At 33.7% G+C, this 23798-nt stretch overlaps 3 protein-coding genes across 4 annotated transcripts in view; all 3 read left to right on the top strand.

The window, feature by feature from the left end:
- LOC109703560 (phytosulfokine receptor 1-like) lies at positions 2564 to 4513 on the top strand. Its single transcript, XM_020224214.1, has one exon. The coding sequence runs from the start codon at positions 2746 to 2748 to the stop codon at positions 4321 to 4323; it is 1578 nt and encodes a 525-aa protein (XP_020079803.1). The 5' UTR covers positions 2564 to 2745; the 3' UTR covers positions 4324 to 4513.
- The window catches only part of LOC109703598 (LRR receptor-like serine/threonine-protein kinase GSO1), a 20728-nt gene continuing 5588 nt past the window's right edge, over positions 8659 to 23798 (top strand). The window contains exon 1 of the mRNA XM_020224273.1: positions 8659 to 11616. Within this exon, the coding sequence (XP_020079862.1) occupies positions 8692 to 11616 (2925 nt within the window). The 5' untranslated portion in view covers positions 8659 to 8691. The remainder of the gene's footprint in view (positions 11617 to 23798) is intronic.
- The window catches only part of LOC109703599 (receptor-like protein 12), a 6828-nt gene continuing 4826 nt past the window's right edge, over positions 21797 to 23798 (top strand). The window contains exon 1 of one of the 2 annotated variants that reach the window (XM_020224274.1): positions 21797 to 22148. In XM_020224274.1, coding sequence (XP_020079863.1) covers positions 21842 to 22148 — 307 coding nt within the window. In that variant the 5' untranslated portion in view covers positions 21797 to 21841. Of the gene's footprint in view, positions 23777 to 23798 lie in introns of both variants that reach the window. The other variant, XM_020224275.1, reaches the window with a different exon arrangement.

The raw sequence follows: 23798 nt of genomic DNA, 5'->3' as shown, positions 1-23798 counted from the left end.
AAAAAAAAAGAATGAGAGAAACGAAGAGGAGAGAGAAAGAGGAAAGAGAAAAAGTAATAAGGGTATTTTGGTCAGTTTGCTGAAAAAGCAGACCGAATCTGCAAAAACGAAAAAGATGACCCGATTTTGCAAAAGCCCAAAATAAATGGATTTTTTATGCAAAAAGGCCTTATATTATTGATATAGTATTACCAACCAATTATATTATTTTTTTTTTAAATTCACACGTCATATCATGATTAATAAAAAAATATTTTTATTATATATATATTTTTAACAAAGATATTATTGACTCTTAGTAGATTATATAGTGTGACCGGTACATAATAGAATTTTTTCTATCAGTGTCGTATTTCTAATCATACACATTAAAATTAAAATCTAATCTTTTTAATGTGAATAAAAAGTTTTTAAATATTAATTTTTTAAATATTAAATATGTGATTAAACAACATTATCTTTTTCCATTTTATCAAATTTCGGGTGACTTTCTGCCAAGAGAACAGGTTTTCAAAACTCATGAAATTTTACATACAAGTATCTGAGATGTTATAAATTATGTATACCTGATTTGTTTTGAACATCAGGACAAGTATTACTGATGCTATCAAGACAAGTATTACGGTGTGGGATAGGCTACTGGGAAGGGGATCACGATCTGACTCTTTGAAAGCTCAAATTTTCGTGGCGGTCTTATGGTGGACAATCTGATGTGAAAGAAATAGTGTCATTTTCAGAAATTTATCTACTGATGCTATCAATTCAGCTCAGCGTATTGGAGTCTTAGTGAAGGTGTGGGCTGAGTTTTGTTGAGCAGGGCGACCTCGGTAAATGTTATATTCTTTTTCGTACCACCTGTCTCACCTTATACCTTAAACTTTGCTTTCTCTCTTTTTAGTTTTTTTTTTAGTTATCTTTTTGTTCTTGTTTGTTCTTCTTCTTGACTTTTCGCTGTCCTCGAGGTCTTAACTGCTTCACTCTATGTAGCTAAATTCATTTATCTAATGAATAAAGCAGGTAGCGTGCTACTTTTCTCTTTCTCAAAAAAAGAAAAGAAAAAAAAAGACAAGTATTACTGATCTAACTAACAATGCATAAGCATTCTGATGCACCTGGTGCATGTTATAATTTTTGGTATCATTGAACTCAGAGTCTTCCACCACTTCTGTACCTTCTATTCTCTCTACTTTGGGAGGTTTTTGTTTCCCCATAAAATATTTTGAAAAATAATATTTTGACCGAAAAAATATTTTTTTATCAGTGAAAAATATTTTATGTCATATTAATACTATATTATTTATGTTTCAAATTAATTAAAAATTTTTATTTGGGATCAAAATATAATTTTTTTTAAAAATTATAATGAAATGATAAATATTAAATAAATAATTTGATTAGTTGGCAACCCGACGAGGTTGTGCCATTGTAATATTTTAGACTTTTTCCGAGGGATAGCCGGGTACTCTCTCGCGGAACCTCTTCATTCTAGACAGAGACCGTTACAATAATAGGATTAATGAAAAGGGAGAACAACTCTTTACCTTTTCACATCTTGAATAGTTTACCAAAAAGTCACTTTTCGTCCATGTCATATAGCCTCTTATGGTTAGAAGAAGTCTAATTCACTCAATTATAATTTTTTTTGAAAAAAAAATTATAAAAATATATTTTTAAAAAATTATAATAAAATGGGCGAACTCTAATGGAGCAATATGATTGATTGAAGACATTATCTCACATTTCGTGACTGTTATATTTTAGATTATATGTTCGTGCGCTTGATAGGTTGGGCTTATGGAAAAAAAAGAAGGAGCTATTATGAGTGATAATTGGTTAAAATGTATATGTCCACGCGCTGGGTAGGTTGGGCTTATGGAAAAGAAAAAGAAGCTATTATGAGTGATAATTGGTTAAAATGTACAAACAATCCTTGAACTTTAATTCAATTTAAAATTACTCTCTACCTCTTCCTTTGGAAAATTTGAAATTTTGCTAGAATGAAAAGGCTAGTAAAATGAAGGGTGAATAAAATATGTTTATAGCTTAACATTGATTAACTTTTTTAAATTATAATAAATAAGTATTAAGCCAATAAAATAGTAAATTAAAAGTTAGAAATCTGAATAATATTAAAATATATTAAAATTTAAGCAAAATTTACCTTTTATATATATATATATATATATATATAATCCATTTTAAATCACCTCTTAGCAATATAAATAGNATATATATATATATAATCCATTTTAAATCACCTCTTAGCAATATAAATAGATAAATAAAAAGAGATGAGAAAGCAAAAAAGCAGCAGGAAAAAAATTTCTCCCTCTAATTTTTTTTAAGAAAAGATAGCATGCATGCTACCATTTTATTTATTTAAAAGGTGAAGTAAACTACAGAATGAAATAGCAGGATCTCAAAGGAAGACTTAAAAAAAATTAAAAATAACAATGAAAATAAAAAAAAAAATTATCGATCTATTACTGTGAACAATATAACTATATAAGCTCTTCTCCTTCACCACCACCACCACCACCTCTCCTTTTCCTCCGAAGGCTCCTGGACCAAACCCAAAATCTCAAGTGTGTTTTGCTAATCCTCGGTTCTCTCCCATAAAGGAGCCTCCTTTTACCCACTTCGCTCCCCTCTCCTCTTCTGAATACTCGTTGAAATGGGAAACAGGGGACTCGAGCCTCCTTTTACCCACTTCGCTCCCCTCTCCTCTTCTGAATACTCGTTGAAATGGGAAACAGGGGACTCCCCTACTTCTTCTTACTCCTCCTCTTGCTCCTCTTTGCTCCCCTTAGCTGTTCCCAAAGCTGCGACTCGATCGATTTGACTGCGCTCCAGGGCTTTGTGGAGGGGCTCCAATCGAGTGATCTTGGGTGGAGCTTTATTGGGTCGTCTCCTTCAAATTGCTGTACTTGGGTTGGAATATCCTGTGATTTGGGCTCTGTTTCGGTGGAGAGGGTGATTGGTTTGGATCTCTCCAATAAGAGTTTAAAGGGCTCCGTCTCTTCTTCTCTGGGTGGTTTAGACCAACTGAAGCAGCTCAATCTCTCCAACAATTCCCTTTTGAGGAATAACTCTCTTACGGGAATTATCGATCATAACTTTACGGCCTTGCCGAGGTTAAAGCACCTTATCCTCGGATGGAATTTCTTGTCCGGTCGTATCCCTCCCGATCTTCCCAATTGCTTGCAGATGCAGACCTTAAATCTTGCTGGGAACAATCTCGTTGGCGAAATACCCCCTAGCTTCAAGAACTTCACCTCTCTAGCCATTCTCTGGCTCTCCGGTAACAACTTTTCCAACTTATTCTCGGCACTACAAGTCCTGCAGAGCTTGCCCAGTCTTACACACCTTGCGCTCGGCAAGAACTTTCGCGGTGGCGAGATAATGCCGTCGGATGGGATTCAAGGATTTGCTAACACGGAACTCCTTTTCATTGCGAATTGTGCTCTTTCCGGTTCTATCCCGCCATGGCTGGCGAATTTGACCAAATTAAAAATTGTGATCATTTCCGGGAACCATTTAACCGGGACTATCCCTTCGTGGTTGGGGAATCTTGATAATCTCTTTTACCTGGACATCTCAAATAATTCACTCACTGGAGAAATTCCTACTAGCTTAACGCGTATGAAGAGCCTTGCATACGGTGACTCATCACAGGATATCGGCATTGTGATCCAGAGAAATTCAAGTGGTCGGTTTCTACAATACAGCAGCTTTCGACCGGCGATAATTTTGAGCAATAATAAGCTAGTCGGGTCGATCTTGCCCGAGTTTAACAGCCTTGTGAACCTCCATGTGCTGGATTTGAGTTTCAACGATATATCAGGAACTATACCTGATTTATCGGGCATGTCAAACTTAGAAAGCTTGGATTTATCGCACAATCATCTCACAGGTGCCATACCACCATCTTTGAGTAGATTGCATTTCCTTTCCAGCTTCAATGTGGCCTATAACAATTTATCCGGGCAAATTCCAACGGGGGGTCAATTTGATACACTTAACGATCCGTCAATTTATATCGGCAATTATTATCTTTGTGGGCCTCCGACTCAAAACAACTGTTCTAATGAAGAACTAAACCCTAATCCTAAAAGAGACAACAACATCGGTAGGGAGGCAACTTGGTCATATCTTGCAATGGGACTTGGATTTGCCACTGGATTATGGGGTGTGTGCGGAATCCTAATATTCAAAAAGTCTTGGAGTGATGCTTATTTTCGGATGATTAATAAGTTATTCGATAAAACATATGTGATAATACCAGTAAATATGAGAAGGTTGAATAGAAGAGTACGTGGATGATGATGACCAAATTCTTCAGGTTATTATTTTTCTAGTTTGTAAACTAGTCCTGTTGTATGGTGTTTCTTTTTTTTTTATGTTGCATGGAATTTGTCATTGTAAATCACAACTTGTATCCTACATATGATGTTTCGCTTAGAACTAATGTCTACTACATGTGAGGAGGAATTAAGTGGGCAGTGTTGCATAACCATTGTACCTTTTGTTTTTGTCTTTTCAACTCATCAATTCTTGCTTTCTAATTAATTGATGCTTACTAATTAGATTAAACTATTTATCAAACTAGCGACTAATTCATGCAATGTACATAATTATAACAAAATTAATTAATAATTTATATTTCTAAATAATTTTATAGTGAGAAACTATTTTATCTAAATAGTCAAATTTAATATATTCCAGCTTGTCTGTATCTTCTGCCCTTTAACTTTCGTATCATTTACATAGCTCAACTTCGAATATTTAATTTTAGGATAAACTTTAAAGAGGCCCATGTGGTTACCTCATTTTACTCTACTACTATATAATTTTTAGCTTTATTTCATTATATAGGATAATAAAGTGATACTTTCCAAAAATCATAGAGCAACAAAATACAAATTATAAACAAGTAAAATACTACAATAATTTTATTAATTTGTGATTTATAAAATGCAGCGAGATACATCTATATAAATATCTATATAAATATATGATAAATATATAAATTCTCAGTTAGGATCCACGTGGCAGCAAGGGGCAGAGGAGCAGGTGCGGGGCGCAGGCGTGAGGTGGCGCGGGCGCTTGCGCGTAGGGTTGGCTCAGTGCGGGTGGGGCCCAGCTGTTGGAGAGGCGAGGGAGTTTTTTTTTTCCTTGAAATTTGTAATTTAAAAATTAAAATTTTAAATTTTAAATTTAAAACTCTTTTTCCGGCTATGAACTCGATCTCAAATACTCTGCAGCGAAACACGGTGTCACCCCACAACGCATGACGTTACCTAAAGTCGGCGCAGAAAAGGGTAGTGTTTTTTGTTTATTCGGCTAAGTCGGCGATGACACATCTTACGCTGCCGACTTTATGGCGTTTTCTGCACGCTTATTAGACCTCGCGCGCCAAATCTTGTGAGGCTGTTATTACCTTCTCGTAAGATTTTTTTGAGAAAATGTATAGGCCCCCTCACATATAGGCTAGTTTGAAATAACCCGCTCAACTTTAACTTTGATTGAGGTCTTCTTATTTGTTAGAACTACAAGCACGTTTGATTCATGGTTGAAATGAAAATAGAAAATAAAATTAGATTATATTGGAATAAAAAATAGAAAAATGAATCATTCAAAAATGATTGGTTTGTTGTTGAAATGGAAATCATAATGGATAATTGGAGTACCTAAAAAATTGAGAGAGAGTTTTGGTTATGGAAGAGGAGGGTAACGGAGAGAAATAACGAGGAGGTGTTTATGAGAGAGGAATTGAGTGCTTTACTTTACTCTAAAATTGGCCAATTTAGAATTTAAACTGGATTAGATCGTAAATAGCTAAGGTCATTTTCTTTTCAGAGTTGAATGAGAATCGAAATCTAATTCATGTAAAATAAACAACAAGTACTAAAATTATTAAATCTCATTTCAATTCCAAAGTCTATAATATGTGAACCAAACCAGCCCTAAGTATTTTTCGCAAATTAAATTAAAAGTTTTAGTAAAATATTTATTAATTAGTAATTCATCAAATTTAATAGCTTTTGAAACCCTTTTTTAGTAATAATATTGAACTAATAAATGGTATGTAGGCATGTAGCTGATAGAACTATTAAATTTAATAAAACTATAAATTGATTAATTATTATAACTCAAATCAAACTATTACATTTAATAATGTTTTTTTTGTTTTATAGCTGAATTTCAACCAATCTTAGCTTCTACAACATCATTCATCCCGGTGCATCAATTAAAAATTTGTTATTGAGCGTTCTACCGCAAGTGGCAAAGGATTGAGGTCTGTTACGAGAGTTCTTTAAATTCAAATCCACAGTTGATTCATATTCTTCAGCTAAAAAATAAACAAAAGCGGGTAGCATGTCTTTCTTTTCTCTAAAAAGAAAAGAAAAATTAAAATCACTCCCTTTTCGTTCCACAATTTGGGGTAAAAAGAAACCAATGTTTTCTCCAACATGCACATGGATCGACCACTCTCAATTATCATAGATGGAAATTCGGCTCTCACAGAGTCAACCTGATGCTGCAACTTTATTTCAGGCGTGCTCGAAACCTGCAAGCCCCATTCGACAAACATTTCCTGGTCCAGATCCGTGATCGGTTCCGTGAGTGATTGTCTCAATTTGCTGTGCAACTCTCACCGGCCCCCCCCCCTGTTTGATCCTACGCTAGTTCAGTCATGGCCACCATATTCGCCCTGGATAGACACTTCAGTCCAAGCTCCGTAATGTGACGTGCCGTTAAGGAGCCCAATATGGATCACCATAAATAGATCACTTTGTTTTTATTTCAAAACCCTTATATTTTTTTTAGATTTTAATTCTTTTCTTAAATTTTAGTATCTAAAAACATACATAAAGGCATTTGTTGATTGTGCGAGAAAATGTAACCTTTCAGGAAAACTCCCAACAAATCGTTTGCGGAGCTCCTCAATTGAAGTTTTACATTCGTCGAATTACGATCAATATATGAAACATCGAGATCGAACAGGTCAATCAAAGTTTTTTTTTCATCACATATTTTTATTTGATATGGTTTTGTTTGGAACATGAATACTTTTGTTAGCCACATAAAGATGAGTCTACACTATTGACTGAATGTCTTTGTGTTAGTCAAATGTGAGATAGCTATAGTCCACTAGGTCTATTATGATATCGAATAAGTTATCAAAGTATGAACACACTTTTCAGGTGATGACTTATAACTATAAAATTTTTGATTCTTTTGTTTTTTCAAAAATTTTATTATAAATAATTAATAGAATAGTTATTTTCATATGAAGTGATTTACTTATATTTCTAAAAAATGTCTTTCTAATTCATATCTCTCTAATTATGTAATTATTATTTAATTATTAATATCATAATAATAATTAATATCTCTCTAATTAGGGCCTAGCTGGTCGAATCTATATTTTTTTTCTCTTTCGTAGGATTTGTTTGCATAAAATACCTTCGTTAGTCTAAAATATATAGACTACTTTTTTTACAGCCTTTATGGTCACAGGAAATTATTACTGCACCTAGCGTATAGCATGTGCCACTTCTAAAAAACTCAATCTTAATTAGTTACTTAATCTAATTATTTAATGTATTCTACAAAATTAAAAGAGCGGTATGTATATAGGAATTCAAAAATTTATTAGATTCGTGTTTCCTCTGGATCAAATAACAAAATCCCTTCGTGCATTACCGAATCTTGGACTACCTACCTCCAAGATGACAAAGTTTCAAAATTCATGAATTTTTACGTACAAGTGTTTTAGATATTGTACATTACATCTATCAGATTAGTTTTGAATTTTAAAACAAGTGCATCTATATAGTACAGCTAATTAATAATGCATACATCAACCCTCGCATCACTGACTTGGGATCTTTAGCCCCTTCTATACGATGTATTCATTTTTCCTCCCAGGGGGTCCCAACTGGTTGCATTATTAGGATCATTGAAAATTACTCGTTTCCTCGTTAATGCTTCTCGATCCTCACCACAAGTTCACCCAAAATTCCTTCTTATATATATATTTCTTGGTCTTTTGGGGGGATTTTTGGGCTATGCCATAAATACATAGGCATAGTTATGTTAAGTCAAGATTCCATATATAATATTTAGTCAATATATATTCTCCACGTGCAGAGAATTCAATTTCATATTTTCATGTATGTCCAAGTTTCGAATCAACAGGGACTTAAACGCACAGCTATAATCAGTAGCGTAGTGCTTTTTTTTTTCGTTATCCATATAGAGGTAATATGCTATTCTTTCCTCAAAAAAATAAAAAAAGAGTCAGTAAAATTCCAAGTTTTCTTTTTCTTTTTTGAGAGGTAGGTAGCACGCTACCCGCTTTGTTTATTTCATTTAGAAATAAATTTGGCTAGAAATGTGAATCAATTAGGATTCGAACTTGAGTTTCGGATACCAACCATTAAGCTCTTTGCCACTTAGGCTTCATTTTTTTTTTTTTTTTTTTTTTTATGTTGTTGTAGAAATAGTTAATAAGATGTAGACATAGACAAGGACTGTGTAGAGAGATAGATGCACAAATATAGGGTGTAATTGACCCTAGTGGCAATAAATTAATACACGTATATTTTGCGCACGGATCTATATAAAAGCAGCCACTGCCATTGTGTAGAGCTGTAAAATATACTAGTCACGAGGACCATAACCATGCAATACCGTGTGCTACTTCTCCTCAGTGTATGGCTTTTAGGCCATCATTGTATCCTAACAAGCGGCTGCTTCGAGATCGAAAGGGAGGCACTCCTTACCTTCAAAGCTGCTATTATTGATACCCGCGGTCGATTGTCTTCATGGGCCGGTCGGGATTGTTGTAGCACTTGGAAGGGAGTGGTCTGCGACAACAACACCGGCCACGTTGTGAAGCTCAACCTTCGAAACAATATGTACGCCAATTGGTCGGATTATTCCCTGCGCGGTGAGATCAATCCATCTTTACTTGTTTTAAGTCATTTAAGTCGCCTCGATCTTAGTTGGAATGATTTTGGTGGAATCTCTGTTCCGAAATTTATCGGTTCATTGAAAAGCTTGATGCATCTTGATCTCTCTGGTTCTAATTTCAGTGGTAAAATACCTGAGCAACTTGGCAACCTATCTAATCTTCGCTATCTTGATCTTTCTGATTCAAGCTTTATATGTATAATACCTCCCCAGTTCAGTAATCTGTCTCGCCTGCATACTCTGCTTTTGGGTGGTGCTTTTGCTTTCAACGAACCTTGTGTTGGTGACCTTTCATGGCTCTCTCAGTTGTCTTCTATTAGGGTTCTTGATTTAAGCATGCTAAACCTATCCAATGCTACAGATTGGTTGGAAGTAGTAAACATGTTGCATTCTGTAACAGAATTGTCTTTATCGGAATGTCGTCTTACTAAAATTCCCACATCTCTTTCTTATGTCAACTTTACATCCCTGAAATTTCTTGATATTAGCTTTAATGGTCCCTTTAATACCACCCTACCAACTTGGCTGTGGAATCTTACCAAGCTTTCCTATCTTTATCTCGGAAATTCTGGATTTCATGGGAAGATCCCGGACTCACTTGGAAACTTAACTTCTTTGAACACCCTATGGTTAGACTCTAATAATTTTGAAGGTAGTATACCTACATCAATTCAAAATATGTGCAATTTAGTGAGAATAGACTTGAGTTCTGCTGGCATTGACGGAGACATCGCAGAGTTAGGGCCGTTGCATTGCCCATGGAAGAATATGGAGACACTAATATTAGGAAATAACAAGCTTCATGGGAGTTTATTTGGATGGCTAGAGGAGATGAAGAATCTAAGTTATCTTGATCTCAGCAATAATTCACTAGCAGGGCCTGTTCCTACTGGAATTGGCAGACTCTCAAATTTGCAAATTTTGGAACTCTCTTATAATTCCTTGCAAGGTGTCATATCTGAAGCTCATTTTGCCAACCTATCAAACTTGAATTACTTGAGCCTAGGCTCAAATTCTTTGATCATTGACGTGGATAACAAGTGGATTCCTCCGTTTCAACTTGAGGGAATTATGTTAGGTTCTTGTCAATTTTCGCATCATCAATTTCCAGCGTGGCTTCGATGGCAAATGCAAATTTACAATCTAAATCTGTCCAACACAGGGATCAGAGACACTGTGCCCGAATGGTTTTGGAATTTACCATATCAATACTTAGATCTCTCTCATAATCAGATTAGAGGCAAGTTGCCCATGTCCTTGCAATTTACAAGCCTAGACACTCTTATTTTGAGGTCTAACAAACTTGAAGGTCCAATTCCGTCTTTGCCAACCATGCTTGCAACATTAGATCTCTCAGAAAATTCTATATCAGGACCCTTCCTCTCACCAATCTCGAATATGTCACAGTTATATTATCTGTTACTATCAAGCAATCAGATCAACGGTAGTATCCCATCTAATATATGTAAACTAAAATATCTAGTAGTGCTGGACCTATCAAACAACTCTTTATCAGGAGAACTCCCTCAATGCTGGAACAATTCATCCCTTTTAGTTTTGGATTTGTCGAACAACAATCTTGCCGGCGAAATTCCTCCTTCAATTGGTTCGCTGAGCTCGCTCACATTATTGCACCTCAACAATAACACTTTTTATGGAGAACTTCCTTTGGAACTGCAGCATTGCAATAATTTATTGTTCCTTGACCTTAGCAACAACAAACTCACAGGGAAAATCCCAAGATGGATAGGTGAAAACCTGCAGGATCTAGTAATATTGCAATTGAGGTCAAATATGTTTGTGGGTGAAATTCCTTCAGAACTTGGACGACTCGCTTACCTCCAATTCTTGGATCTTGCGCATAACAATTTGACAGGATCAATACCACGCTCTTTTGGTAATTTCAGCGCGATGATCTATCATACAATTCACAGTTATGATGGAAAAGGATTTTCTGTTGACGAGTGGACCTTTACATATTTTGACTACAGTAATAACTTGCTTGTGGTAATACATGGAGAAGAGTATCAATATTCTACCACCATTTATCTTCTCAAGATTATGGACCTCTCGGAAAATAATTTAAGCGGTCAAATCCCAGAAGAGATAGTTGCACTTGCGATATTGCGTAGTTTGAATTTATCGGGAAATCATCTAACTGGAATGATTCCGGAAAGGTTAGGTGACATGCGCTCTCTAGAATCACTGGACCTCTCACTAAATGAGCTTCAAGGTGCCATTCCACAAAGCTTGTCAGCTTTGACATTTTTGAACTACCTGAATTTATCTTATAATAATTTATCTGGAAGAATTCCAACAGGAAATCAATTGAGCACACTCGATAACCCTTCAATTTATATTGGCAACACTTATCTTTGTGGACCTCCCACGGGGAAGAATTGTACTGAAAATGAAACAATGCCTAATGATGTTGGGAACGACTACCCTGATGGATCTAAGTCAACATGGCCATACCTCAGCATTGGCTTAGGGTTCGTGGCTGGATTCTGGAGTGTGTGCGGTATCTTAATATTCAAGGAGTCTTGGAGTAGCATCTATTTTCAAATGATTGATAGGCTTTACGACAAATTATATGTGATGATAGTAATAAGTTTGAGAAGGTTGAATAGAAAAATGCACGGATGAAGTCTGATTTCTATAATTTATCTTTATGTATGGTGTGTTTCTTGTTTTTCTTATAATTTCACAAGATTCTCCTGTATATAGGGTTTGCTTAATAATAATTTCTACTTCATGGGAGATTTTTTTTTTTTCTTTGAGTATTAATGTGAAATGCTGGTTTTGAGAAAGTGGGTAGTGTTGCATGCATTACCTCTTTTTATGTTCTCATTATATTCCTGCTTGCTAATTAATTTATGCTTAAAAAGAAAAGAACAAATCGTCCCTTCTCGTATAATAAGAGTATTGTGAGGAATTAATTTACTAACCTTCGTAATACAAGGATTTAAAAGTTGCATATGACAGAATAAGAGGCTTTTTTTGAAAAGGCAGTATGCTATCCACCTCGTTTAAAATAAGCTTAGCTGAAAATGTGAATCAACTATGATTCAAACTTGGGACATCGGGTACCAACCATCAAACTCTTTGCCACTTGCGCTGAGAACAGTGTTAAAATCGGAACGGCGAAAAATAGATCCAGAAAATAACTTAATGCAAGAAAAGAAAAGATAAGCGGAAAGAACACACCGATATTTACGTGGTTCGGCCAACGGCCTACGTCCACGGACGAAGACGGAGCAAATAATTTATTAATGTCGAAAAGGCGGAGTACAAGAAAATCTCTCAAAAGATCAAAACGTAATTAGATCCGAAACACCGCAACAAGAAACTTCAGAAAAAAAAACTTCTCTCGCACCAATCCGTGCGGACCATCAAAATTGGCCTTCAATTAGCACATGCGGCTAATTAGCGGCTCTCTCTAATATGCAACCTTAATTAGAGCCGCGGCCACTCTCCTCTTAGCCGTACGGACTACAAGCAACTTGAATTTAATTAGTGCATGGCTTCTTGATTTGGTGGCGGCGGCTTCTTGATCGTCTGGAACCAACATGCATTGCTTGGCTTAATTAGAACGTGGCATCTTAATTTGGTCGCACCGATTAATTTGGCCGTAGCATGTATTTATAATACATGCCTTCTAAATAGAGTCTAATCCTAATTCAATTAGAAATTAGATTCCGACTCATAACCCATATATGCCAAATTAAATCTAAATTATATTCAATCCCAATTAAATTAGGATTTAACTCCAATTTAGATAACTACAAATCTAAACCAAATATAACAAACAGTCGGTATGACAGAATAAAAGTTAGAAGAGAAAGAGAACTGCTTCATTATAAAAATAAGTTTAAGAAAACAATGGTCTACTATTTAATTGCTATCACGCTCTAAAATAGAGTTTATCCCTGTTTAGTCAAAAAAAAAATTTACTTGCTATCGCTAAAAAAAGCCCAACCACCCAAATTTCTTATGCATAAAAAAAAAAAAAAAAGATAATTAAAACAGAGAGAGAAAAATATAGTGCATAAATATTTTACGTCATATATTTGGCCACAGACCTATCTTTATAAACGAAAATGGATCAAAAATTGTACTTTGAATAAAGTAAAAGCCAAAAAAAAGTCTTTTCTTAGAAACCTTAATTTCAAATAAATCCAGTATATAGTCTTCCCATACATGTAACAAAACCCTTTTACATGGTAGGCGTTGAGCTAGCTAAAGATTAAGGACACAGCTAATTATTACAAAAGAAATTTCTTTCCTCTAAAGTATAATCTTGAGATGTACCATAACAGTTATATATATATATATAGGGTCCGGCTACTATACTATTATGAGTACGATCACCCTCGTACTCATAAGTTGTTTTCGATGATAAAACTTCCGAATCGACGATCCACACCGTTAAACGTTATTTACAGCATTTAAAACTTCTAGAAATCAAATTTTATAATTTTTCGACATCATTTACCTTACGATCAAGAGGTCACAAATTTGACAATTTTTAACGGCCGGTATGGAATACTTGCTAGTTTAACGGTGTAAAAGGATCGGAATTTGTTGAATTTTTGATAGAAAATTCTATTCACTACATACATAAAGATCAATAACTCCGATCTTGAATTGAAGGATCCGATCATCCTTTTTTAGAACGTCGTTCGATTTTGACCGTTCATTTTATGCCCATTTGATGGACTTTATTATGATTTCGAAAATTTACGAAATTTATTTTTTAGAAGTTTCAAATACTCTAGATCATATTTAACGGACTGGATCGTCGATTCAGAAGCTCCATCATTGAAAACAACTTATGAGTATGAGAGCTCCAATACTCATAATAATATAGTAGTCATGGCCAATATATATAGGGTTATGGAAAAGCTTTTTAAACAAGGCACAATAAGAACCCTGGGGCTTTTTAGAACAGTATAAAGAGTGAATAGCACGCTGAGGAGCTAACTTTTTAATGCATTAAAATGAGTAATTTGGATGTGGTTCTCGTGATGAGCGGTGGAAAGCATTTGTGTTACAATTTGATGCATGAAGTCGGCAATTGAAGACACGACTCTCTCTGTTGGCCCTGCTAGACTGGGCAATTGTAGAATCTTACAGTGCCGACTTAATTACCCCCTCAACTATAAAATTTTTTGAAATGGCTACCTCAGCTATATACTTTTCATTGATATATATTTTTTTTTTTCAAAATCTTAATTTATTTTAGTTGAGTTATTTCTACTTATTAAATAAAAATGTTTAAATTAATAATTCTATTAATTATTAGCTAGTAATTATTTTAATTTTATTTACTAATAAGTATTCAATATTACATTTAATAGAATTATTGGCTGCAATTTAAAAAAATTTATCTTGATTAATTAAAATTATTTAATTAAAATAATTAAAAGTCAGAAAAATTGGATATTAAAATATAGTTAAGAATCTATCTCAAAATAGCGTATAGTTGTGGGGATCGTGATATATTTGTACCATCTCTAGTACAAAGCAATACTACTAGTATATTTCAATAAATACATGATCAAGAGATAATTTCTATAAAGCAATGCTACTAGTACCTACATGCTTTCATCTAACTCCTTTTGGCCAAATAACCATTGACATCTCTCACCATCAGAACGGCTCTTAGCCGGTGATTACATCTATAGGGTGAAATTTCTTCTTTATAATGTAATATTTCATTTAAGATTAATAATATCAATCCTTTTTTGTCATCTTTTTAATATGAATTTATCTTATTAATCTTGATTAAATATTTATAAACTTTTACGACTGCTCAGCAACATCGTCTGTACGTATTATCTGTCACGACAAAATCTTCAGGAGTCTATATAAAAATAACAATATCAAATAGAACACTTTTACATTGCATAAAAAAAATAGAAAAGATAAAACTTCTTTTTCCTCAACATATTTCTAACGGAAAGTTACTACATCGATCGCTTTAAACAGCTCAACAAAATCAATTAGGTGTGATTATAGGTAAAATATTTATTTTAAAAAGGACTTTTTGGCAACAAAAAAAAAAAAAGAAAAAAATAGGACCGGTAATAGTATTCAGTTTGGAGTCTCCGGTCCACCTGTCTTGTGAGAAGGTTAATCGTACGCGCTGTTGCTAAATATGGCTTAATGCTATCTATGCAATTCAAAAAGAGTATAAATTTTATATCCCAATAATTTTATAACTAAAATTTTTATATCAATAATTTATCAATATTTAGTCAATTAGATTAGATTATAGATTTTGATTATAATAATTTAAAAAATTCAAATTTAAAATTATAACAAACTAAAAATTAAGTACCAAAATGTTACCAGTCTTATAGTTTTAAGACTAAAACTATAATTTATACAAAAACAATGCAGCCGGTACACTCCTGTTGAATATAATTATTAAAAATATTGTTCTCGTGCAACTTAAGCGTTTAAAGAATAATGACTATTTTGTATATTTAACATGATATTAAACCCGGAGGTCCTGAGTTCGATGGGATGTATATTTTATACTTTTTCTATCGAAAGACTAGACTATTAACTTTTACTTATCACTTCAATTATTTATTTTTTTTACTAAAAATTATTTAAATTTCTAGAAGCCTTGGAATAGAGGGTGTAAGATTTACATTTTATTATTAGAATGTATAAGTAAAATTTCCTTTTATCCAAAAGGAAAAAAGAAAAAGAATGTTTTTGTTTTTGTTTTTTTTTTGGGAAAATTTCAAATACCACCTATATGGTTTCGCATTTTCTCATTTTAGTACCTTGTGATTTAAAGTGTATTAATTTAGTACCTTGTGATTTTGCACTTTCTCATTTTAGTACCCTGTGATTTAAAGTGCATTAATTTAATACCCTGTGGTTTCATTTTCTTTTTTCCGTCGGCTTCTCTGTTGATATTTCGTTAAATTATTACATAAACTTCAGATACTCTACCTAGGTTTATCGAATATTTACTTTAATACTTTTTAGTTTTAACTTTGTCACTATTTTTTTTCCTCCGTTATATTTTCGTTAAATTATATTACAAAAAACTCGTCAGATACTCACCTATCGTGAAGTTTATCGAATGAATTACTTTGTAGTACCTTTTAGTTTTAACTTGTAATCAACTGATTTAACGAAAAAAATAGTAAAATAGATAATAAAAAAAAGAAAAATGAAACCACCAGGTATAGAAACTTGATACACTTTAAATCACAGGTATCATAAAATGAGAAAATATGGAAACCACAGGGGCTAATTGATACACTTTATCCTTTATTTAAAAAAATCCTTGGGCCTTGTGATGGAGTCCTCCACTAATAACGAAACGTTTTGCCCATTTAATTTCTTTGCAACACGTAGAATTGACTTGGCCTTTATGCCTGCCTTTTCCACGAGCAATTACTTACTATTATCGTCCTATCAAAATATTAATTGTTTATATATGCATATCTATTAGGCCATAATTGTATAATATGACTCACCGTTTGTTTGTAATTTTGATTCCCAATTTTATATATGCGTTACTCTATTGCATTCTACATATCGCGATGAAAAGTAATTTTTTTGTACGCATTTTGATAATAATGAAAATCTTCACTCCCTTATACGTCTCGAACCCATCTAACTTATTTTATCATATTTATTTACTTTCTCGACTTTCTCGATTTGTTTTTGCTATTTAATTTTCACACCGATGATTAGATCTTTTATGTTCTTTCTTTATACAAATTAGGTATCGGGGCAAATATAGTATCACACGTAAATTGCGAATTTCTACCCCATTTTTATTATTTTTTATTTTTTATATTTGAATCCAATAAGAGAAAATAAATTCTTTTAGTGTTTGACGTTGTCAGCACTTACTAAAAGGCGTAGCCACTTACTAAAGTTATCAACTTTATTTTTGTTAAATACTAATTGGATGGACTTGGCTCTTCTGCTTTATATCCTTTTCCACAATGTTAATGGGGATTAATTTTTGCTCATCCGAACATTTTATTTTAATTTATGCATTATCCTTCGGCCCACATTAGTTTGTGATTCATGTGTGCCTATATTCAGTGTCTACAATTGTTGTGCATGTTTCATTCGATTTTGATTAAAATTCACTTTGTCCTTTTAGTTACTACTTTAGATATGGGGAGGGCATATGAGATATAAGTTGAGCTAAATATTATTTAAAAGCAGTATTATCACGTACATGTTTTTAACCCTAAATCTATAAAAGTACAACCACAAAATAGTAGATTAAGCCATAGACGTTTAAGAAATAAAATGAAGCCGTGTGCTTTTAAAGTATTCCAGCCATAATATATAGAATATAGCCTAACTCTCATTGAACGTTTACTTATAAATTCAAAGGTTTAGACGAAGCATAAAAACGTTTTCTTTTCTGCTGGGCTAAATTCTATATATCTTAACCGAAATCAAAGAGGCTAGATATTAAACTCTAGATGTGGTTGCAGATATGCATTCTAGTTTAAATTCAGCTATCAGCAGGTATATATTAATTAAGTTTCATTTACTACAAAGTAATAAAAATTACCAATTTGATGAACTTTTCAATAGAATTAGTACAACTTCCAATTTATTCGCCTAAAAACCATGAAATTGTGTGAAAAATTAAAGGTTAAGAAGGTTGAACGAACAAAAAGGGGCATTTTAAAATGGCCTGTAGAGAAAAACAATTGTTCCAGCTCTAACTGGTTCAACGTGTTATTCGGTATTGTATAATATTATTGTCATATAAAAATAACATTATATTCACACTTGTGCACTTTCAGTAAGACAACGTACGTAAACATAACCTTCATAAAAATTAAATTAAATTACGAAGAACCTCTTGCACTTAGACTTAATGGTAATTTAATACAAAAAAAATAAATAAAAATCAGTCTAATAAATCATGTTGGGGGACTTTTTGTGATTTAGCCTGAACGTTAGGTTAAAATGCATGGAGACCCTCATTGACAAGAGCGCGTCAACTTCAACCTTTTTGATTAAGACCTTCTTAACTTTTAATTTTGAAAATTTTAATCATTTTAGTTAAAAAATTTTGTGAAATTTTATAGTTCTATCAACCATTAATCATTAATTATTTCAATTTATTTGTCGAAAAATTACTAAAACTTTTTGCGTTCGATGAACTCATCAATTAATTTGCTGAATGCTCTAATTTTTTACTTTAAACAAAAATCACTTAATTTCTAAAGATTTATAGTTATGGTGGTCTCCACCAAAAAGTAAGCTTGAAGTTGAGGGGGCCATTTCAAAATCGCTTGCAAATGAGGGGTGCTCAATTCAATTTTACCTAACAATTATTTGTTTCAACGAGACAATTATTTTGTTTCAATCTTGTTTTTTTTCTTTTTTCTTTCTTATGAGAGATAGGTAACACGCTGTCCCTTTCGTTTATCTCATTTTTAGAAATAACTTAGTTGAAAATATGAATCAATTAGAATTCGAACTTAGGACCTGCCGCTTGCGCTAGGACAATCGGTGCCAGATATGAACTTGACCTCAAATAATCGGCAGCGAAACACCCATCACGGATCTGCAGCAAGCCTTAGTTACATAAAGTCGGCGCAGAAAACAGTAGCGTTTTCTGTTTCTTTGGCTAAGTCGGTGACGACAGATCCTACGCTGCCGACTTTATGACAATTTATGCACGGGCTTGTTAGACCTCGTGCACCAAACCTTGTGAGGCTATTATTACCTTCCATAAGTTTTTTTTTTTTTTTTGGAGAAATTGTAAAGGGCCCCTCAGCTATTGGCTATAGCTTGAAATAGCCCCCTCAACTTTAACATCAATTGAGGCCTTTTGATTTGCTAGAGCTACGGGTATGTTTTGAAACAATTTATTATTAATTAGATAACTTTATAAAATTATAAATATAAAAAATAACCAATAATATATTTAAAGAAAATAAATAAATTTAGCTAAAATAACGGAAGAAGACAAAAAGTATAAGAGAAATGTAATGACTAAGATGTCACACNATTCTATCTTAAAGTGGTCGCTCTTTTCTTTTGCAAAAATACGAAGCAGATTTGGGAACTTAAATATTCATTTGCAAGTTACTCTAATCCGATATAGAATATCATAATACGACCTTATGAAAATTTTCGTGTGCCGTAAGTAAAAATAAAGAATTTGCAGATATTGAATTAATGATAAACCACCAACATGAAAATATCCAAAATCCCAATTTTTGAATATTCATGCACTTATTATGCACGAAAATTTTATAACATCGAGTTGAATATAGAGTATACGGGGATATAGATTTCATCATTGATTTCTCATTTTACTTAAAATTAGGTTTTAGCTTACTTTGTAGTGTTGTTAAATCTGTGACTTATATCTGTTGTACTTAGTGTGATTACACCCGGGCTTCCTATTACGAATTATATTTTTATTATAAGCCCTACTTGTTTTTAATTAGGGGTAATTGTAACACCTTTTCCTATATTTCGTCTTCTCGGTTCAGGTAGGGTAATCACAAATTGTTTTTATTTCAACTATTGAAATCATTCACCGATCGGGAAAATCATTCACGAACTGGGTTGCAGTTTGTGATTTTCTTAAATAAAAGAGAATAAACTTAAGTTTATATTTGTTCTTTTTTATTATTTTCACCAATCTTTAAGCGTTAAATGTCACTATGATATAAACGAGGCTATGGTCAAACAATATTTTTCTTGTCTTTTCTAGATTGAGTAGCGCACACTTTTAATTTATCGTTTTTTTTTAGCTCTTTCACTCTTCATTTTATTTTATATATTTATAAATCTACCAAGCTCTGCGTATGCCTCACTTCTAAAAGTAATATTAGTTTTATTGCATGTTTTTATTGAAAAGTAGCGCTATACATCTTACGTTATCTATTGCGTATATATTTTTAACCCTGAGTTTTATGTTTGTTGCACTCAGTATATATGATTATACCCGGATTATCTATTACGTATATATTTGTTATTATAAAACTATCTGGCTATTATCATTCATTACGAGCACCTTTTCGTCCGTATTTCCGGGTTCAGTTAAGATTCACACCGTTTCTTTAATTTCTCCCGTTTTGAAAACAATAATCACCTCCTGAGTTCAGTGTTCCGGGTTCCTCAATAAAATTTATTTCCTATTTCACATAGTTCAATCGGGGATACCAAAGTGTAAAAAAATAAAATCATAGTATACTAAATTTCACATAGTTCAATCATAAGATACCAAAGTAAAAAGGGAAAAATAATAGATAAAATGATTAAAAAAAGCAATTTAGTCACTGCTTCAATTTTGATTTCCCATGATTTCATTATTTCGCTCTTTGGATCTGTCCTATAAATTTCAAAAAGCATATATTAAATTACTTTATCATTGCCTGCTTTTTTTTTAGTCACTGTTTCCATTTTGATTTTTCATGATTTCCTTTATACGCTATTTGGATCCGTCTCATAGATTTCAACTACATTATTACATTGCTTTATAGTTGTCTCTTCGGCTGCTTTTTTTCTGTTTACTTTGGTGTCCTATGATTTAATTATGTGAAATTTAGTGTTCCATGATTTTACTCTTTCACGTTTTATTAGTTCCATAGACTTTAATTATGTGAATAATTTCGTGTTCCATGATTTTATTCTTTTACGCTTTTGTATCTCCTTTATAACGCTTTGGAAGGGTTTTTTTTTTGTTTTTGTTTTTGTAACGCACGGGTTTACTTGACAGCCTGCTTTGTCCTTTCAAGTCGAGTATGTTCGCTCTACTTCTTCTTAGGTTTAGAATGTGTTCTATTAGGTTCTGTTGATGTTTAATTTTATTACGAATCATTTTTTTTATTTATTAACTTCACTATTCATTTTCAATTATCAGTTCTATAAAGCTATCTTTTTCATGTTTTATATGTAGGGTAGCTTGAGTCTTTTAGGCTCAAATTATAGTAGAGTTTATATGTTTTATCAGTAGTGCGAGATTTGCGAGTTCGACGTGCTCTTGTTCTCATGATTGTTAATATCAGTTGAAATATGTAATTTGCGTTGTGGAGGGTCTAATTAACCAGACATTTGACTTGGGTTTGAGCGTGGTTAACTTCATTATAAATTGGACTATTTGACGCATGGCTAATATCCGTATTCAATATGGTGAGGTAATGGTTAACTTCTTTAGGAGTTGAACTATTTGACGCATGGCTAATATCGATCCGTATTCAATGTGGTGAGTGAGCTTTAAAGTGAGGTTAAGCATCTAATACAGTGTAATCGAAGTTTGAAGCTTTCAGATTATTTAGCTAGCCAGTGCGAAAATCTTAAACAATACAACCGAAATCAAAGATGGCTTAGATATTAAACTCTAGATGTAGTTGCAGATATGCATTCTAGTTTTAAATTCAGCTATCAGCAGGTATATATTAATTAAGTTTCATTTACTACCAAGTAATTAAAATTACCAAATTTGATGAACTTTTCAATAGAATTAGTACAACTTCCAGTTTATTTCGCCTAAAACCATGAAATTGTGTGAAAAATAAAAGGTTAAGAAGGGTTGAACGAACAAAAAGGGGGCCATTTTAAAATGGCCTGTAGAGAAATAACAATTGTTCCAGCTCTACTGGTTCAACGTGTTATTCGGTATTTATAATAATTATTTCATATAAAAATAACATTATCAATTCAAACTTGTGCACTTTCCAAGTAAGACAACGTACGTGAAACANCAATGGTCCCAATTAACTAGAGAGAGACGACCTAATAAGTACACGTGTGTTTTGCGCACGGATCTATATAAAGCCGCCATTGCCATTGCGTAGAGCTGTAAAATATCCTAGTCACGAGGGCCACAACCATGCAATACCGTGTGCTAGCACTTCTTCTCAGTGTATGGCTTTTAGGCCATCATTGTATCCTAACAAGCGGCTGCTTCGAGATCGAAAGGGAGGCACTCCTTACCTTCAAAGCTGGTATTATTGATACCGGCGGTCGATTGTCTTCATGGGCCGGTCGGGATTGTTGTAGCACTTGGAAGGAAGTAGTTTGCGACAACAACACCGGCCACGTTGTGAAGCTCAACCTTCGAAACAACTATATGAGTTATTCCAACCGGTCGGATTATTCCCTGCGCGGTGAGATCAATTCATCTTTACTTGTTCTAAGTCATTTAAGTCGCCTTGATCTTAGTGGGAATGATTTTGGTGGAATCTCTGTTCCGAAATTTATCGGCTCGTTAAAAAGCTTGATGCATCTTGATCTCTCTAATTCTAATTTCAGTGGTGAAATACCTGTGCAACTCGACAACCTATCTAATCTTCGCTATCTTGACCTCTCTAGTTCACTCTTCACTTGTAAATCCCCTCTTCAGATCAGTAATCTCTCTCGACTGCATACTCTGCGTTTGGGTGACGCTTTTGCTTCCCACAACCCTTGCGTTGGTGACCTTTCATGGCTCTCTCGGTTGTCTTCTATTAGGGTTCTTGATTTAAGCATGCTAAACCTATCCAATGCTACAGATTGGTTAGAAGTAGTAAACACGTTGCACTTTCTACAAGAATTATATTTATCGTCATGCCAGCTTACTAATATTCCAACATCTCTTTCTCATGTCAACTTTACATATCTAGAATCTCTTGATATTAGTCATAATGGCCCCTTTAATACCACCCTGCCAACTTGGCTGTGGAATCTTACCAAGCTTTCCTATCTCGATCTCAGAAATTCTGGATTTCATGGGACGATCCCAGACTCTCTTGGAAACATAACTTCTCTCAACAGTCTGTATTTAGGAATGAATGACTTTGATTCTGAAAGTACCATACCTAGACCAATTAAAAATTTGTGCAATCTGCGAGCTATAGACTTGAGCGGTCTGGGCATCGGTGGAGATATTGCAGAGGTTGTAAGGACGCTTTGCTCATGGAAGAATATGGAGGAACTAACTTTAGAAAATAGCAAGCTTCATGGGAGTTTATTTGGATGGCTAGAGGAGATGAAGAATCTAAGCTCTCTTGATCTCAGCAATAATTCACTAGCAGGGCCTATTCCTAGTGGAATTGGGAGACTCTCAAATTTGCTATGGTTAGACCTCTCTTATAATTCCTTGCAAGGTGTCATATCTGAAGCTCATTTTGCCAACCTATCAAAGTTGAAGATCTTGAGCCTAGAGTCAAATTCTTTGATCATTGACGTGGATAACAAGTGGATTCCTCCGTTTCAACTTGGGGATATTATGTTAGGTTCTTGTCAATTTTCGCCGCCTCTATTTCCAGCATGGCTTCGAGGGCAAATGCAAATTTTCTCTCTAAATCTGTCCAACACAGGGATCACAGACACTATTCCCGAATGGTTTTGGAATTCACCATATTGTAGTAACGTAGATCTCTCTCATAATCAGATTAGAGGCAAGTTGCCCATGTCCTTGCAATTTACAATCCTAGAAGATCTTATTTTCAGGTCAAACAAACTGGAAGGCCCAATTCCATCTTTGCCAAACACACTCAGAACATTAGATCTCTCAAATAATTCTATATCAGGACCCTTCCTCTCACCAATCTCAAATATGTCGCAGTTAAGATATTTGTTACTATCAAGCAATCAGATTAACGGTAGTATCCCATCTTATATATGTAAACTAAAATATCTAGAAAGTGCTGGACCTATCAAACAACTCTTTATCAGGAGAACTCCCTCAATGCTGGAACAATTCATCCCTTTTAGTTTTGGATTTGTCGAACAACAATCTTGCCGGCGAAATTCCTCCTTCAATTGGTTCGCTGAGCTCGCTCACATTATTGCACCTCAACAATAAC

Source organism: Ananas comosus, linkage group 25, assembly GCF_001540865.1.
Source record: "Ananas comosus cultivar F153 linkage group 25, ASM154086v1, whole genome shotgun sequence".
NCBI classification, from domain to species: Eukaryota; Viridiplantae; Streptophyta; class Magnoliopsida; order Poales; family Bromeliaceae; genus Ananas; species Ananas comosus.
Note: the sequence above shows the minus strand (reverse complement) of the source record. Positions and strands in the feature narration are given on the sequence as shown.